Here is a 19,226-nt window from a genome sequence, read left to right on the forward strand (position 1 = left end):
CAGGAACGGGGCGGCGACGATGGGGACGGGGACGTACGGGCCGGGGCGGCGACGACGGGGACGGGGACGACGCGGGACGGGCCGGGACGGGGCTGCGGTGACGACGGGGACGACGGGGACGGGGACGACGGGGCGGCGACGATGGGAACGGGGCGGCGACGGTGGCGGCGACGAGAGGGATATGGAGACGGGGGCGGCGGGCGACGGGGCAGAGGAGAAGAAGCAGATGAGAAACTGAAATTTTTGTAGTGTTTTCTTATATAGGATGGACCTTTAGTACCGGTTGGAGCCACCAACCGGTACTAAAGGCCTGTTTTGGCCAGGCCAAGCGGCGGGAAGCGCACCCCCTTTAGTACCGGTTGGTGGCTCCAACCGGTACTAAATGCCCCCCTTTAGTACCGGTTGGTGCCACGACCCGGTACTAAAGGGGGTGCGCTGGCGCAGTTACGGTGCGGCAAGTTTAGTCCCACCTCGCTAGCCAAGGGGCGTCGGCACTGATTTATAACCCCCCATGCGGTAGCTCTCTCGAGCTCCTCTCCAAAGCAGGCCTACTGGGCCTACATGTTCTGTGCTGCCCTGTGGGCCTACTGGGCCTTTGCGGGCCTGCATCCTGGCCCAACAACAGGTTGGGTTTCTAGTCATATGCAGGCCGCTCTGGCCCAGTAGGCGAGCTTTTTTTTATTTTTTTTGCTTTATTTATTTTTAGTTGTTTTTTTTTGTGTATTTAGAGTTTCTTTGTGAATATTTTTGCTTTAGGTACAAAAAATTACAAACTTTCTGTTAGTGCCCGTAGTTTTCAAATTTGAATAGTTTAAATTTTGAATTATTTGAAATTAGTGTGAATCACTAGTTTGTGAATAACTTAACTTTAAAAATCAGTAAAGGCATGAAAGAATTTGTTTGCACATAAAATTTCTTCGCGTTTCAAATGCCAAAACACATAACTACCCTAACGATTACAGAGATTCCCTCCTGGGTGTGAAACACGGAAGAAAGTGATGATAGTGAAGCCGATCACATCCCAGATCTTTGGGTGTGAAACTTTTTCTTCGCGTGTGTCCCTTTGCGCCGTAACCATGGAAAATCTTCATCATTTAACGGGATGCTCGGGTCAATATTCACTGTGAATGGAGCAATTTCATCAAACTTTTGATAATCTTCTGACATGTCTGTCTTGTCATCCACTCCCACGATGTTTCTCTTCCCATAAAGAACTATGTGCCGCTTTGGCTCATCGTACGATGCATTTGCTTCCTTATCTTTTCTTTTTCTTGGCTTGGTAGACATGTCCTTCACATAGAAAACCTGTGCCACATCATTGGCTAGGACGAATGGTTCGTCTGCATACGCAAGATTGTTGAGATCCACTGCTGTCATTCCGTATTGCGGGTCTTCCGTTACCCCGCCTCGTGTCATATTGACCCATTTGCACCGAAACAAAGGGACCTTCAAACCACGTCGATAGTCAAGTTCCCATATGTCCTGTATATAACCATAATATGTTTCCTTTCCCATCTTGGTTTCTGCATCAAAGCGGACACCACTGTTTTGGTTGGTGCTCTTCTTATCTTAGGCGATCATGTAAAATGTATTACCATTTATCTCGTACCCTTTGAAAGTCATTATATTCGAAGATGGTAACTGGGACAGCAAGTACAGGTCATCTTCAATAGAGGTGTCATGCATGGTACGTGTCTGCAACCAGCTGGCGAAACTCCTGGTTTGTTCACGTGTAATCCAGTCATCAGACCGCTTCGGGTGTTTGGAGCGTAGCAAATTCTTGTGTTCATCCATATACGGAGCCACCAAGGCGGAATTCTGTAGAACTGTGTAGTGTGCTTCAGTGAGAGAATGTCCATCCATACATATTATTTGTTCCCCTCCTAGCGTGCCTTTTCCATCCAGTCTGCCCTTATGCCGCGATTCAAGAACACCAATCAGCTTAAGGTCAGGAATAAAGTCAATACAAAACTCAATGACCTCCTCATTTTCATGGCCCTTGGAGATGCTTCCTTCTAGCCTAGCACGGTTATGAACATATTTCTTTAAGACTCCCATGAACCTCTCAAAGGGGAACATATTGTGTAGAAATACAGGACCCAAAACGTTAATCTCTTCGCATAGGTGAACTAGGACGTGCATCATGATGTTGAAGAAGGATAGTGGGAACACCAACTCGAAACTGACAAGACATTGCACCAAATCATTCTCTAACCTTGGTATGATTTCTGGATCGATTACCTTCTGAGAGATTGCATTGAGAAATGCAGATAGCTTCACAATGGCTAATCGAACGTTTTCCGGTAGAAGCCCCCTCAATGCAACCGGAAGCAGTTGCGTCATAATCACGTGGCACTCATGAGACTTTAGGTTCTGGAACTTTTTCTCTGCCATGTTTATTATTCCCTTTATATTCGACGAGAAGCCAGACGGTACCTTAATACTGAGCAGGCATTCAAAGAAGATTTCCTTCTCTTCTTTGGTAAGAGCGTAGCTTGCATGACCCTGATGTATGTCGTCTTTTCCGTGCATACGTTGCTGGTCCTCCCGTGCCTCAGGTGTATCTTTTGTCTTCCCATACACGCCCAAGAAGCCAAGCAGGGTCACACAAAGATTCTTCGTCACGTGCATCACGCCAATTGCGGAGCGGACCTCTAGGTCTTTCCAATAGGGCAGGTCCCAAAATATAGATTTCTTCTTCCACATGGGTGCGCGTCCGTCAGCATCATTTGGAACAGGTTGTCCACCAGGACCCTTTCCAAAGACCACCTTCAAATCCTTGACCATATCATGTACATCAGCACCAGTACGGTGGCGAGGCTTCGTCCGGTGATCCGCCTCACCTTTGAAATGCTTGCCTTTCTTTCTTACGGGATGCCTGCTCGGAAGAAATCGACGATGTCCCAGGTACACATTCTTCTTACAATTATCCAAATATATACTGTCGGTATCGTCCAAATAGTGCGTGCATGCGCGGTATCCCTTGTTTGTCTGTCCTGAAAGGTTACTGAGAGCAGGCCAATCATTGATGGTCACGAACAACAACGCCTTTAGGTCAAATTCTTCCCCCATGTGCTCATCCCACACACGTACACCTGTTCCATTCCACAGTTGTAAGAGTTCTTCAACTAATGGCCTTAGGTACACATCAATGTCGTTGCCGGGTTGCTTAGGGCCTTGGATGAGCACTGGCATCATAATGAACTTCCGCTTCATGCACAACCAAGGAGGAAGGTTATACAAACATAGAGTCATAGGCCAGGTGCTATGGTTGCTGCTCTGCTCCCAAAAAGGATTAATGCCATCTGCACTTAGACCAAACCATACGCTCCTTGCGTCATCTGCAAACTCCTTCCCGTACTTTCTTTCGATTTTTCTCCACTGCGACCCGTCAGCGGGTACTCTCAACTTTCCGTCTTTCTTACAATCTTCTCTGTGCCATCGCATCGCCTTGGCATGCTCTTTGTTTTGGAACAAACGTTTCAACCGTGGTATTATAGGAGCATACCACATCACCTTGGCAGGAATCTTCTTCCTGGGGCGCTCGCCCTCGACATCACCAGGGTCATCGCAGCTGATCTTATAGCGCAATGCACCGCATACCGGGCAAGCGTTCAAATCCTCATACTCACCGCGGTAGAGGATGCAATCATTAGGGCATGCATGTATCTTCTGCACCTCTAACCCTAGAGGGCAGACAGCCTTCTTTGCTTCGTACGTACTCTCGGGCAATTCGTTGTCCTTTGGAAGCATATCCTTTATCATTACCAGCAACTTTCCAAATCCCTTGTCAGATACACCATTCTCTGCCTTCCATTGCAGCAATTCCAGTGTGGTGCCCAGCTTTTTCTTGTCACATACGCAATTCGGGTACAACAATTTTTTGTGATCCTCTAACATGCGCTGCAACTTCTTATTCTCCAAATCACTTGCGCAGTTTCTCTTTGCATCGGCAATGGCCCGACCTAGATCATCAACGGGCTCATCTGATGCCTCTTCTTCAGCTTCTTCCCGCATTGCTAGCTCAGCTTCTTCCCGCATTACCGGCTCAGCTTCTTCCCCCATTGTTGTATCATCGTATTCAGGGAACCCATGGCCAGGATAGCTGTCTCGTCCTCTTCTTCTTCATTGTCTTCCATCATAACCCCTATTTCTCCGTGCTTGGTCCAAATATTATAGTGGGGCACGAAACCAGACTTAAACAGGTGGACGTGAATGGTTCTTGACTTAGAGTAATTTTGACCATTCTTACAGACAGCAAATGGACAAGGCATAAAACCATCCGCCCACTTGTTTGCCTCAGCCGCAAGCAAAAAAGTTTGCACGCCATTAATGAACTCGGGAGAGCATCGGTCATCGTACATCCATTGTCGGCTCATCTTCAATACACAACACCAAAAACACCAAATTAATACAAGTTCATACATAAAGTTCAGACAACACTTAAATGCAAGAAACAAATTACTCTCTAGCTAAAGCATTTAAATGCAACAACAAATGCGATCAAGATCACAACTAAGGTAACAATTGACCCAACAGCATAATGATACCAAGCCTCACTATCGATGGCATATTTTCTAATCTTTCTAATTTTCAAGCGCATTTTCTCCATCTTGATCTTGTGATCATCGACGACATCGGCAACATGCAACTCCAATTCCATCTTATCCTCCTCAATTTTTTTCATTTTTTCTTTCAAGTACTCGTTTTCTCTTTCAACTAAATTTAACCTCTCGACAATAGGCTCGGTTGGAATTTCCGGTTCACATACCTCCTAGAAAAAATATCTATGTCAACTTGATGGGCATAATTTGTCATAAACACGAAATGCAACTAGTTTTAAAAGAGAATATATATACCACATCCGAATCATAACAAGGACGAGGGCCGATGGGGACGGATATCAAAACCATGGCACTATGTATAACAAACAACGTACGGGTAAGATAATTATACGAGTAACTATATATCCAAATCACACAAACATCAATTTTTATATAAAATTTCATGAACAAGAGGCTCACCACAAGGTGGTGCCGGCGACGGGACGGTGCGGACGATCGACGGTGGTTACGGCGGAGATTTTGAAGGCACTAAGTAAACCACACCTACATATGCAAACTAAGTGTTATTTTTGACCTCAAATTGCATATAAATCAAATACTAGAACATATAATTCCTCCCAAATTACTAAACTCACAAATTAAACACTATATAAAGCATTGCAAGAGCTAATCTAGCAATGAGAGATGAAAGGACAAAGTTGCTAACCTTTGTGATCATTTGAATCGATGGGGACCTTCAAATCTTGAAAAAATTTGGGCAAAATGTGTGATGAGCTCGAGAGGAAGAGGGGAAGAACAGAGAGGGAGGGGAAAGGGGAAAGAACAGAGCGAGCTCGGCGGGTGGACGAAGGGTTTATGTAGGACGACCTTTAGTACCGGTTCGTGACACGAACCGGTACTAAAGGTGCTGGAGGGGCCCCAGACTGACAACATCCTGCCACCACTCTCATTAGTACCGGTTCGTGGCACGAACCGGTGCTAAAGGTTCGCCACGAACCGGTACTAATGAGAGCGGCCCGGCTAGCCGTTGAAACCGGGACTAATGTACACATTCGTGCCGGCTCAAATTCAAACCGGCACTAATGTGCTTCACGTTTGACCCTTTTTCTACTAGTGAAAGAGGTCGGGCTAGCACAAGGATGACAGACTCGCCTTCAGCCCGACAACATATATCGTGTGGAGAAAGGAATGGAAGTATGATGTACAAGTTCGCCTAACCAGCTTCATAGTCTGCTTGGTGTTCGGCATGCCTTGCTCGAGGCCACTACCAACTGTGCAGTTTGGAGGTGATCCAAACTACGACCAAGACGGCTTGAACCTAAGGGGTCGCGCGCTTAAGGGAAGGAACCTATGAGGTAGGATCCGAGGACACTGGTCGGATATGATCCGAGCTGTATTCGGATTGTGGCCGAGTAGACTTATGGGCTTTAGGGTCCGTGCGTGGCCCAAGTGTTGAGCCCGCGACGGACGCCTATATAATGTGGAGGTGCAGGACACTCATGAGGTTGATCGCTTCGGCCCTGTCACTAGGGTTTGCATGTGTTGTGAATAGACACCTCCACACGCCGCCGACTGTGTGATCGGACCTAGCAGTCCATCGCACGGTGTTCCTCCTACACGCGCGGATATCGTTAGAGGCAGTGCACTTGCGCCGCTCCGGCGAACTTGTACATAGGAAGCGACGACGGGCTGTCCGAGGGAGATCGGACGAGGAGGAGACGATCTACGCGGATGCGCTTCCCCAACTCTTCTTCCGCTGCACGGCACTACGCGTCTAGTGGTAACGAACTGTGATCCATCTCCCGTAGCATGTTCTTGGTTGTTCTGCGCGTAGGAAAATTTTAATTTGTAGTCGATGCACCCTACGGCATAACCCAACAGTAGTCATCGTTGCCGTCGTCAGCAGTGTCGGGGAAGTCATTTTCCTCAGTATTGAAGATGGACTTGCTGACGAATGCGGTAGCGAGAGCTAGGTTTGCCACACTAGAGTCTGATTCCTCAGATTCCTCCTCTTCCTCATTTTCTTCAGATTCAGCTGAGTCCATATCCTTGCCAATGAATGCTCAAGCCTTCTTGGAACTGCTCTTCTCGTGGGAAGAAGACTTTGAGGATTTTTGTGATGAGGACTTTGAAGATTTCTTCTTTTTCTTCGAGTTGTCTGAGATGTAATCCTTGTATTTCTTCTTCTTTGATTCCTTTGCCCATTGAGGACAATCAGTGATAAAGTGACCAAGTTTCTTGCATTTGTGGCAGGTCCTCTTCTTGGAATCGCGAGATGAGGAGTCGGATCTCACATCATCACCTCTTAAGGATCTTCCAAAGGGACCACGTCTTGAGAACTTCTGAAATTTCCTCACAGCATTGTTAGCTCCTGACTTAGTTCTTCAGGATCGCCAAGGCTGCTATCAGAATCTTCACCTTTAGATGAGGAAAATGCCTTGGCCTTGAGTGCACGTGATCTACCATAGCTTGGACCATAGAGATCTCTCTTCTCAGCTTGTTGGAACTCATGAGTGTTCAACCTCTCAAGGATATCAGCTAGATCAAGTGACTTGTAGTGTCCACGCTCTTGAATCATCAGTGCCAGAGTGTCGAATGAGGAGTCAAGTGATCTTAGCAGTTTCTTCACCACCTCAGGGTCTGTGATGTCTGTAGCACCAAGTGCTTGTAGCTCGTTTGAGATGTCAGTGAGGCGATCGATGGTTTGCTGGACATTTTCGTTGTCGAGTCTTTTGAAGGGGTTGAAGAGGTTGCGAAGAATATCAACTCGAGAGTCACGTTGAGTTGAGACTCCCTCGTTGACCTTAGATAGCCTATCCCAGATGAGCTTTGTTGTCTCCAAAGCACTCACTCTGCCATACTGCCCTTTGCTCAGATGGCCACATATGATATTCTTCGCTTGAGACTCGAGTTGCTTGAATTTCTTCACATCAGCAATGTTCACGGAAGGTGAGACGGATGGAACACCAGTTTCCACAACGTACCAAAAATCATTGTCAATTGCCTCAAGATGCATGTGCGTCTTGTTCTTCCAGTAGGGGTAGTCCGTCCCATAGAAGGTCGGACACCCAGCCGAGACTTTGATCATGCCTGCAGTCGACATAACTAAAACTCCAGGTGGTTAAACCAAAATCACACAGAACAAGGGAGTACCTTGCTCTGATACCAATTGAAAGTGCGTTATATCGACTAGAGGGGGTGAATAGGCGATTTTTACAAATTCGTCACTGAGGAAAGTCTAACTGAGGAGTATCCTAAGCAATGAAATACTTAGCAGCGGAATGGATACTCAAGTGCATGCACAAAAAAAGGTAGCATGGTCATCATGATGAAATGAAAGCAAACATAGGGTATGAGTAGCGTGTAAACAGGATAAGCAAGTTGAAGAATGAGGACTGAAGAAATAGGGTTGAGGAAATTGAGAAAGTCTTCAGTCAAAGTCTTCAAACAGTACAGATCAACTTCATCAACACATGAATGAGTAAATGGAAGGGTTGAGGAAATAGAACCAGTAGGCTTGGTGAAGATAATGATTTGTTAGACCAGTTCCAACTACTGTGACAGTTGTACGTCTGGATAGGGCGGCTAGGTATTTAAACTTGAGGACACACAGTCCCGAACACACAGTCCTGGACACACAGTCCAAGACACCAAGTCCTCACCGTATTCAACTTGAGCTAAGGTCACACAGACCTCGCCCAATCACTCGTGGTAAGTCTTCACAGGTGACATCCAAACCTTCACAGACTTGGTCACTCGGCGATCCACAATTCCTCTTGGATGCTCTAAACCATTGACGCCTAACCACCTGGAAGATCACAGTCTTCAAAGGTAACAAGCGTCGGTTCCACACAGGAACACTCTTTTCAGTGAAGTCTTAAAGAAAACCAAAGACTTCAACTGAAGACATACATTTTTAGGGGTCGACTTTCTTCGTAAATATCAAACACCTCATAGACTTATAAGACATGTGTACACTCACAAACACATTAGTCCCTTAACCTATAAGTCTTCAATACACCAAAATCACTAAGGGGCACTAGATGCACTTAAAGTCTCCCCCTTTTTGGTGATTGATGACAAATAGGTTAAGTTTTCAACGGGGATAAACATATGAAGTGTAACAACTGATATTGAGGAATTTGATTATAAGATATAGAAGAACTCCCGCTGAAGTTGTGCATGTTTGAGGATTTTGCTTGAGTAGCAACAACACAATGTGGAGTAATATTATGGAGATCTTTACCTATATCTTGTAATTCATACACGCATTTAACATATGATATGAAGAATTTGAAATACATGATGAAATATGGTGTCTGACGAAATTCAGCATGTGTGCATTAAGGTACTGAGGAAATAAGCATGCAGAAAGCAGTTCAAAAAGTGTCAGACCACCATCGGACTTAAGTTTACAACTCATCAGAGCAAACACCTCAGAAGAACGAGAGTTATAGACACAAGAAAAACAACGCTGCACCGTAAGAAAAGCCTATGATAACAATGAATGCCAAAGAATGCCTACGAAATTTCATGAATATACGGCCAATGAATAGTAGGTATTAGATGGATACGGAAACTAGTGACCCATAGCATAGTGGAAGCGTCAAGATGGATGACACTGCACTTATAAAATATGGCAAATGGATAAGGGTCATTGATGATATGATTTGAAGAGAATATCAAAGCGATATGCGTATCTATCACCAATAATTAGTTCTCTTGATGTAAAAAGTGCCCGACAATAAAATATAAGAAAAATCATAGTAACGTACTCTATCTTTGGTATTTAAATTCCATCCACAAAGAAACATTCAAGAGATACATGGATGAAGTAGAATGAGAGTGCATTATATTAAGAATGTGATGTATGTAGATTTTACAGATACAATGCATTAATGTATACTCTTAGTGGAAATTTTGAAACAAAATAATTTTGAATAGATAGAAGTACATTGAAGGAAGAAATCAACATCATGAAAGGATGTTGGAGATAATCATGAATGCGAAATTAATTTACAAAGATAGTTGGGGACGTCAATACTGTTAATTTTAGCACACACCAAAGTGATTTACATAACATTGCATACTTATTGCAAGGGTTTATACCCAAGTGTAAATTCTATATTTTACGATGTATTATTGGATACAACATTGTCTTTTCTTTTCAATTATATCTGGAAGCTACGGTAGTTCACAGCGGAGGGAAATGAAACTGGTCAGTCGAACTCCCCAATGTCCTTCTGGCCGCGAAGGATACTTGAGATCTGGAGGCCCCTGCTGAAGGCTTGGTTGAAGAGAAACCGTGTTTGAAACTCTGAGATGAAAGGGAACCACGACAAGAAGCCAATGGGAAGGAAGAGAATGAGACCCATGATGTTATCGTATGCCCTGCCAAGCTCCATGATGGAGTCCCACAACATAGTCTTCTTGACCAATGGAGAGCATGCTTGCCCAATCTGTTAAGAACAGCATACGAATCACTATATATAGATCGGATGGAATGATGGGGGTCTCTAAACTTAATGTTTAGTCGAGTAGATCTTGGTAATGTCCATATGATCGAACTACCAGAATTTTTGCTGATCAATGAGTTTCCAATCAACAACTTGAGAATTAGCAAACTGAATCCTATTTTTTGTTGCCTTGATTCACACATGAGCACGTAGAGATGATAGATCTATTCTTTGATTTCATTTTTCTATGCATACTTAAAGCACAAACGAGCTGGTACATAGTGGTTTCACTTACCAGAAGAATCCACCAACCAGTAGGCACAAACCCAAGAATACTAGCGAAGACATCCGAAATTGTGAGGTGGTATACAACAAACAGGACCACCATCACAAAGAGAAAGCCAAGGAAGAGAAGGCCCTTGATGATGTGGAGCATACACTGCATATCGGTCCCAAACTTCTGCCGTCCTATTGAAAGAATCTGAGGAGAAGGAACAAGATATTTAAACATCATAGTTAACTGGACCAAATCAAAGGCTAAGATCTTACCTTTAAAACTACTAGGACCGTGAGCATAACCAGCCATGAAAATGCATATACCTAGAAGAGGAAAAGCAAGAAGAATTTGATTAGGATGTTTGCAACTGTAAAAAAAATACTGAAGCAAAAAAATCAAAGATGAACACTTGTAGAGAAAATACCAGAATGCTTCTGCTGCCATGTGCAATGTTCAGATGGTACACAATACCATATTGGTAGATCAAGAAACGAAGCGAAAGGATGATTTCAAAGAGAAGACCACGAATGCTAGTTTTCCTTAGGTGATCCTGCTCACCTATCCACCAAGCCTCCCAGCTTTGTTCCACAGACATGCCGATACCCCCTCGGTTCCCCATCCAGTTCCTCCAATCTGTCCAGTCATCAACTGTCTTGTGCCACTCAAAACATGACGGATTGAAAATAAATGGTGCAAAGAGCCAAGATCCAACCAGGAACCATATCGTGAAAGTGACAAATAGGTACAAGTTTGAGCTGTCATAGGAACTTCCGTAAGCTATATAGACAACCAGAAGTATCAACAGTTCAAATCCTTTCACAAAGTGACTGCGGGAGTACATGCGATAATTGTCAGCGAACTTTGCATGGCACACAACGAATCCATGACCTATAGGTCTGTATTGGGCGCAACCGTGGAGTATTGTTCTCCCATAGTAGTGGGTTTTGGTGCCTAGCTGGAATGTGAAGAATATAGGGGCCAACTGAAGTTGCATGATGACAAACTCTCCTAACGCTTTGCGGAATCCCTTCTCTAAGCCGATTTCCATTAGCATAGGAAGGAGAAGCAACAAACCAAGCTGGAAAACAGACTCTAAAGCCATTGCATTTTCGAGAGGCTTGATGTTCTCTAGAATCCGTGGATCCAGTAAAATTGACATTTCCAAGCCACTCAAGACGAGATATAACCTCCCATACAAAAAGACATAGACTGTAAGTATAATAACCTGAAAGAAGGAACTATGAAGTCAGTATCGCAAAATATTTAGAACAAAGACATTAAGTGATGTCCTGTTGATACCATGGCTATACTATTCATTAAGTTCTGAAATATTTAAGAAAATCCTAAAAGGGGCCATTTTAAGAAAATCCTATTAACGATGCCAAATATTTATGATTTTCATGTAAAGGATCATATTCCTGATTAACCATGTTAACATATTGGTGCACGATGACATAAATAGATTGAACTGTGATTATTTCCACCCAATTCTCATGTTTGGTCTCATGGTTTTTTTTGTAATCTATAATTTGGATATTAACTAATTATCAGTATGGTTCTCTCCTAGCTATAGTGCAATCATAAATACATTGGAAAGGAGATATCAGAGGCAGCAATATTAATGGAAAAAGTACCCCCTAGATATCCCAGGTTAATGTATTATTACCATGCTACTGAAATAAAACCCAACAGTAGTGAAGTAAAAAGATAGCATTCTGTAGAAGTCAAATCTCTGTCCGAGACGATAGACGTCACGACTCAACGTTTGTTCACCATTGCCATTAGCAACCTTAGCTTCAAAGCTTGAAATTTCGTTCATTCTCACATCACGTCCTTTGCCGACTTGCATGTACTCGTGATGTGTGATATTTCCGTCTCTCATTGTTGAATTAAAACCTAAGAAAATTTAAATTGAGTGAATGCGTTTTCAGTACGGGGTGACTATACAAATGTTTGTAAGACATGTATACTTACCTGAAAAGATATCATGGCTTAAATTTATAGTCTTGGAAGCTTTACTTATACCACCCCTAGTTATATGGAAGATTCTATCAAAAATATCAGGATGTCCATAATGGAAGCGAACTCTGCAGTATATTAAATCGAGTTAGACAGGCCTGAAGTCTCTTGATAAAAATAACTGTGCATCTAACATACCTAAATTAAAATACAAACAAGACGAACGACTAAAAAGACTATTTAACAATATGACAAAAAAGATTAGTGGTCCTTGCTTTCATCTCATAGTTCTGTTAGTTAACTTTGTACCTAGTACATTGTCCAGCATGGTCCGGCTTAATTGTGTTTTTTTTCACATGATCCAGGACTGCTCTCTTTTCGAACCAACTAAACCTTCATATTCCCTATTAGTACAATAAAAGGTGCTAGAGTACCCGCCTCCTGAGGGAAATTCGCGTTTTGGGTCGTCGGGTCATACATTACAGATGTAGTAGAAGGATCCACCATTGGTCATTTTTAATTTACAGCGTCCACTCTCAGTTTTTGGTCTGTAGTGCATGCCGAATGGGCCTAAATCTGGATATTGGTTCTATTTGATCGTTTGGGGTAGATGCTTTGGTTCTCCAACGAGCGAACACTCCGTGCCTCGCCCATTGAACAGAATCACGAAACCCACTCAGAGGGGCTGCCCGAGCGAGTCTTCTACCATACGCTTGGCGGCTGCCCTACTCCTCCCTCTTTCTCCCCCTTCCTCCCATCGTCTCCTCCCCTGGCCGAGCAAGCCGAACACAATTGACACACGCGACCCTCTCATTCCTTCTCATTGCGGTCACCTCCTCCTCCTCCTCTCTCTCTCCCTCTCTCTCTCTCTCTCGCACAAGTAGCGAGGCTAAAACTGAGGGGAGGCCTGCAATGGGTAAAAGAAGGGTGGCAGATTCTCACAGGTTGATGGAGGAGTAGGGGAGGCCAGTGATGGTGAGGGAAACAAACAATGAAGCCCACCATCTCCTGCTGCTTAGTCCCCATGGAGGGATCTAGCTCAGGGTGGGAAAGAAGGCTCGGCGACCAGAGCATAGGAGCAAGGAAGTTGAGGTGCTTCAGGTCTCTCTCTCTCTCTCTCTCTCTCTCTCTCTCTCTCTCTCTCTCTCTCTCTCCCTCTCCTACATGCCTCACTTTTGTTTCACCTTTGTTCATGCCATGAGACGGAGGTAGGAGATGTAGTTCGGGCACTATGGCCACCGTCGGGGGAGCTTTGCGAGATAGATGGCTCAGCATTCTCTTATCTGAGGAGCTCCTTATCGCCATCCATTTGTGTGATATCCCCCCTCACTGCAGGGGCCGTGGATCAAGCGGAGGAGCTGCCGACCTTGCCAGCAAGCCCATGTCCCAACAATTTGGTCTGAAAAATTACTCTCCTATTGCACCGCATGTGGCAACCTCGCGGTAGTTCCAAGCCGTAGACAACGGAAGCCTCAACTTCAAACAAAACCTTGAGGTATTCATTTGTTTGTCCCCTGAATGACTAGATTCAGTTACGGGTGTATGACTGTCCCTACTGCTTTTGTGTCATCTTTGTTTGCATCCCAAGTGACATGATTGGACATCTATGTATGAAGGCCCGAGCGATGAAAATGCCAACCAATGAGGGGGATGTGGTGGATTGTTGATGTGGCACCATGCACGAAGGATTTATGGAGGTACATAGTGTGAATTCATTTTTTTTCCTAGGTCAATGGATTAAAGCAAGTGTGACATGTTAACATTTCAGCCACATTAATTAAGTTCAGGATTTTAAGGTTGTACATTGACAAATCTTTCATCTCAAAGAGTACGTTGATTTATATAATATGTACCTTCACTGATGTTATCTAATCTGTACCATCCATTGGACTAGCAAGGTAGAAGTTTCTATAATGTGGATAACGAATGTGTGCCTATCGATTTTAATTTTTGTGGTCAAATTGTACTATGTACAGTATATGGGTCATAATGTTTATTTTCATTCGAATACAAAATACTTTATGACCCCATGAATAGATAACAGCCTTATGATCTATTTTGTATCTTGCTTGCCTTGGCTACATTTCCTTTTTTATGTTAGATCTTTGGCTATGGCAATAATTCCTATTTTGGTGTTAGATCTTTAGCGGTTAGTTCTGAAATCAGTCAGTTTGATTCTACCCAGAATGTAAGTCGACCGGATGATCAGGCAGTTTGATTCTAGCTGGAATGCAGGCAAACTAAGTATTTTTTACTGTGGGAGGATTAATTCTAGCCAGAAAGCAAGCCGACTAGACATTTTGACTCTGATTGGACAGCAAGATGACTAGGCAATTTGACTGTCCGGAAATCAAGCCGACTAGGAACTTTGACTCTGGCCAGAAAGCAAGCCGACTAGGCACTTTGACTCTGGTTGGAAAGCAAGCCAACTAGCCGCTTTGCCTGTGACATAAAAGCAAGCCGACTAGACACTTTGACTCTAGACGGAAAGGGAGCCGACTAAACATGTTGACTCTGCCCGGAAAGTATGATGTCTAGAAACTTTGACTATAGAAGGAAAACAAGAGACCATCTGCAGCGTAGATGTTAAAAGAACTATTTGATGGAGTTTTTCCTCAAATGTATGCAAATGATTATGTTCATACTTTGTTTTGTGTTCCATGAGATATTTCAGTCCATTGCCTAGAACAATCATGTTTGTTTATGGTGTGAATATCATTGGTGCCACTTCCATTAAGGGTGTTGACCTGTTGCACCTATTGTCGCAGAGACCAACTACAGACCAGAACTTAAGAGAACTATCTCAAGGACTATTTCCTCCACTATACGATAGTATTATCATTCTGCCACCAATCTATAGTTCAGTTGTGGAGAACAAAATTAAGGAAAAATGCTATATATTGGAAAACATTTTTATCTCTCTTTTGTGCAGGCTCCAATGACCAGAATTTTGCATGGAAGTTTGCAAAATTGCATTGTACTTCCACATTGATAAGGGAGAATGTATTTCACACTCCCAAACGCACTTTTCATTGACAGTGAACTGATGGGAGGCCGTCAAGCTAGCCACGTAGACTGTTATCCAGCTCCTCTAAAGCTATGTTGGTGATTGCTGGCGGTGTTGGTGTAGACGGTTGCTTCCCTGTTGAAAGATTTCAATTGGTTTCAGGCGGAGATGCAAGGTTTGTGTTTCCGGCCAAATGTGGGAAACCGACTAGCATCGGTGGTGATACATTAAAGTTAACCTTCACCATAGCAGATGCTGGAACCAGTGTGTGTGCTTGGTATCACCGGGTGCGGTGGTGCGCGGCTGAAAGGATTGTGTAGTGCCTCTTGGTCCCTCACCGTCAATTGATGGCTCAATGTGCTGTCAGCGCATATACTTCTGGTGAACCTCGTGCTTCTGGAATTGCGAACAACCATCCACCCATGGGTTTCACTTCTTACCTGTTCTTATCTATGTCGGAGACTCAACGTCGTGCATCTTGAAAATGGCAGGTACATTGGAGCATGTCACCAGTAGAAAAAGGCCCATTTGTCCCGGTTTCAGAGGGCCTTTAGTCCCGGTTCTCAAACCGGGACTAAAGCGTCGGTACTAAAAGCCCCCGCCTTTAGTGCCGGTTCTTATACGAACCGGGACTAAAGGAAATTTGATGATTTTTTTAATTAACCTTTTTTTTTAAAAATCCCAATATTCAAAATTTTCTTTTACAATTTAATCTCTAATCACCTCTGATCATTCCAAATCATCTAATTTCCCGGCGGTCACCCATCCTGAGCACTACTCCCTCCGTCCTTTAAAGAGTGTACTTCCAACTTTGTTGGAAAGTCAAACTTTTTTATGTTTGACCATATTTGTACAATAATAGACCAACATTTATGCCATCAAATTAGTAGCATTAGATTCATGATAAAATATATTTTCGTCATATACCTATTTGGTTTCACAAACATTGACATATTTTTGCACAAACTCGGTTGAACTTTAAAATAGTTTGACCCTCTAACAAAGTTGGAAGACACTCTTTCAAGGACGGAGGGAGTACTCCAGCCTGAGCACGCTTAACTTCCGGGTTCTATTCCCCAATCGTTTCCAAGTCTGCACTTGTTGTTTTCCTGACAATAGTAAGATGTCAATCCTATTAACCCTCACGAGTTTAGCTTGAGCATGAAGTCACACGTTTCACTGTTATTTAGTAACACTAATATTTCTTGAATAAGTAGTTTGACCACAGTTTGACTAGATTTGACCAAAATCCAAAAAACTGAAATAATTATTTAGTAATACTAATATTCTTAAATAATTATTTAGTAACACTAATATTTCTTGAATAAGTAGTTTGACCATAGCTTGACCACAATTTGACCAAAATTCAAAAAAACTGAAATATTTTTTTAGTAACACTAATATTCTTGAATAATTATTAATAACACTAATACTTTTTGAATAAGTAGTTTGACCAGATTTAACCAAAATTAAAAAAACTAAAATTTGAGCATAACTTTTTTCCTTTTAGAATTTGAGGATTCTAAAAATTTGCAAACAGCCCTACGGCTGTCAAAATCGGATGCAGATTTTTGTGCTGAACATTTTAATATATTATACGTTTTTTCCGACATCGTATGCAAAAGTTATAGCCGTTTTACTTTTTCATAACATTTTTGTGCAAAACATGTCCAAATTTAATTTTTTAAATTTTCCTAACTAGTAGATGTAGTAATATGACTACTTCTCGAAGAATTTTATTTTTTGAAGTTTTTATCATTTTCTTTTGTTTTTTTCAAAACTAAAATGGCGATACACGCGGGGGGCAGGGTGGTGGTGGTGGTAGAGTTTAAGACATGAACCCCTTTAGTCCCGATTTGAGACACGAACCAGGACTAAAGGGCATCGCACCCTTTAGTCCCGGTTCGTGTCTCAAACAGGAACTAAAGGTCTACCCTTTAGTCCCGGTTTGAGATACAAACCGGGACTAAAGGACATCGCACCCTTTAGTCCTGGTTCATGTCTCAAACTGGACTAAAGGTCTCATTTGAACCGGGACTAATGCCTTTAGCCGCTCAAACCTGGACTAATGCTCACATTAGTCCCGATTCGTAATGCAACCGGGACTAATGTGTATATTGAGCTGTGACCAAAGCCCTGTTTTCTACTAGTGTGTCAATATCCTACATGTCTAATGGGATAGGATATGAATTTTTCCATTGAGTCTAGGCTAATTCTTTTTCCTTTCAAATGTGAAGGATTGATACCTATACAAAATAGCAATAGGAATCCACTTCTACAAATCAAAAGTCTCCATTGTTTTTTTCCATTGAAAATCCTATCCCATTGGTTTCCTACAAAATTCCTACAAACCAAAGAAGGCCTTACAGTCGTTTCACCTTGTCATGCGATTGACAATGTTGCCGCTGTGTGAACCTGATTATTTGCATAGAACTCAGAAAATGCATCCTTTAGTACACATGATGTTCATAGGTTATTTTTCCTCCTATCTACGATATAGGAAATTAGCCAATGGGCACTAGCCAGACTTGATCCGCGATGGTGAGGATCCGGGCATGGAAATCCCTGGTAAAGGCATGGCACAACGCAACGCCATGGAGCACATCACCCCAGCCATGCACAACCAAAGCCGTCCATCTAAGCCCCTCAAAGACCCATGTGTTAGTATCCCGCCTATTGGGTTGTCGTTGCCGGATAAAGAAGGCATTTGGATAACACATGGTAACATACGAATCAGCTCCCTTCGGGGATAATTTATGAAACCAATATTTGTTAACCAGGATTCCTATTGGTTTCCTCACTTGGTTGTATTTGGTCCCTACACCACTGGCGCAATGGGTCATATATCAAAAGTAAATCAAATAGAAAGCAACAGAAAAGGAACATTGTTGATGTGCAGTTTCAAAAAGTTTGCTTAATTCTGGGTTGCAGTCGGTCTTTGCGCCCATTGGCGCAACGGGTATCTATTCCATCAAGCACTGAGACACTTTCCATTCATTCTAATTTCCCTGTGCATTGCATTTGGCTATGTTTTTTTCCAAGGAAAGCAAGAGCAATAAGCCGAGCTAGGCTAGCATTATATTGTATATTATCATGCCATAGCCGTGACATGCCAACTAGACAACAAGTATGCTGAGGGCCTCGCTATTTTGTCGATTCTACCTTTGTTGATCCATCTCCTTGTCGTGGCAACCCTTGGACGAATGACCCTAATGTACGGCTAGAATGAGTTTTTCATTGTGTGGCAGATATAGAGGTCCTTTGGCTATCCGATTGTAGATAAGCCTCTCTGTCGGATTGAGGCAAGCAGTTGAAAGCATACGACGGGCGCTGAGAAGGGCTCGTGCCTGTCATGATACAGGAAGGCCATGGTCCTCTATGTCTGAAGAGTGGTAGAGAGTGGTATGAACGTGCAACGTCCTTATCAAATCCACCCGCATGGAAAAAGAAGCACGTAATCCCTCCAGTGCGGCAGGATGATGGGAAGGCACTATCTATTGGTAGCACTATGGGCAGCACGTCTAACAAATGTTTGTTCTGTAAATCACCTCGAAAGGCCACTAGAATGAATAATAGCACAACTGATCCATGGCACTTCGCAGCCAATGCCGTTTGCTTATCTTTTCTATTCGGCTGGCTTCAGTTTCAAAGTTTGACCGAATTTTTTGATGAAAGAATCAGTTGCAGATAATTGAGGAAAATAGTACTTTAATAGTTTGTTTTACTTCCAGGTTGTAGTTGGTCTTTGCGCCAGTTGGCACAACGTGTCCTATGCTTATTGGTGGTAGCGCGCTCTGACAAAGGGATGCAAGTTGTTTCCAGAAGGGAACTAGTGGAGAGCCCTTAAGAGCGGGCAAACCAACAATGGGCTGCACCTTACTGCGATAACGAAGAGGTCAGATGGAACAGGCAAAGGTTGTCCAAAGCCGAAGAAGGGATCCAAAACAAGCATTTTTTAACGT

At 43.1% G+C, this 19,226-nt stretch overlaps 1 protein-coding gene across 2 annotated transcripts in view; it reads right to left on the bottom strand.

Moving 5' to 3' along the window:
* Positions 1–9,520: 9,520 nt before the first annotated feature.
* LOC125517287 (putative callose synthase 6) overlaps positions 9,521–19,226 on the bottom strand; it is a 72,295-nt gene continuing 62,589 nt past the window's right edge. For both annotated transcript variants that reach the window (XM_048682469.2, XM_087531352.1), the window contains 6 exons: positions 12,273–12,385; positions 11,965–12,194; positions 10,723–11,523; positions 10,571–10,621; positions 10,317–10,502; positions 9,521–10,024 (listed from right to left, as the gene is read on the bottom strand). In XM_048682469.2, the coding sequence (XP_048538426.2) occupies positions 9,785–10,024; positions 10,317–10,502; positions 10,571–10,621; positions 10,723–11,523; positions 11,965–12,194; positions 12,273–12,385 (1,621 nt within the window). In that variant the 3' untranslated portion in view covers positions 9,521–9,784. The remainder of the gene's footprint in view (positions 10,025–10,316; positions 10,503–10,570; positions 10,622–10,722; positions 11,524–11,964; positions 12,195–12,272; positions 12,386–19,226) is intronic.

The sequence above is a fragment of the Triticum urartu genome, chromosome 6A, assembly GCF_056163025.1.
Source record: "Triticum urartu cultivar PI428250 chromosome 6A, HENAU_Tu73, whole genome shotgun sequence".
In the NCBI taxonomy this organism is placed as follows: Eukaryota; Viridiplantae; Streptophyta; class Magnoliopsida; order Poales; family Poaceae; genus Triticum; species Triticum urartu.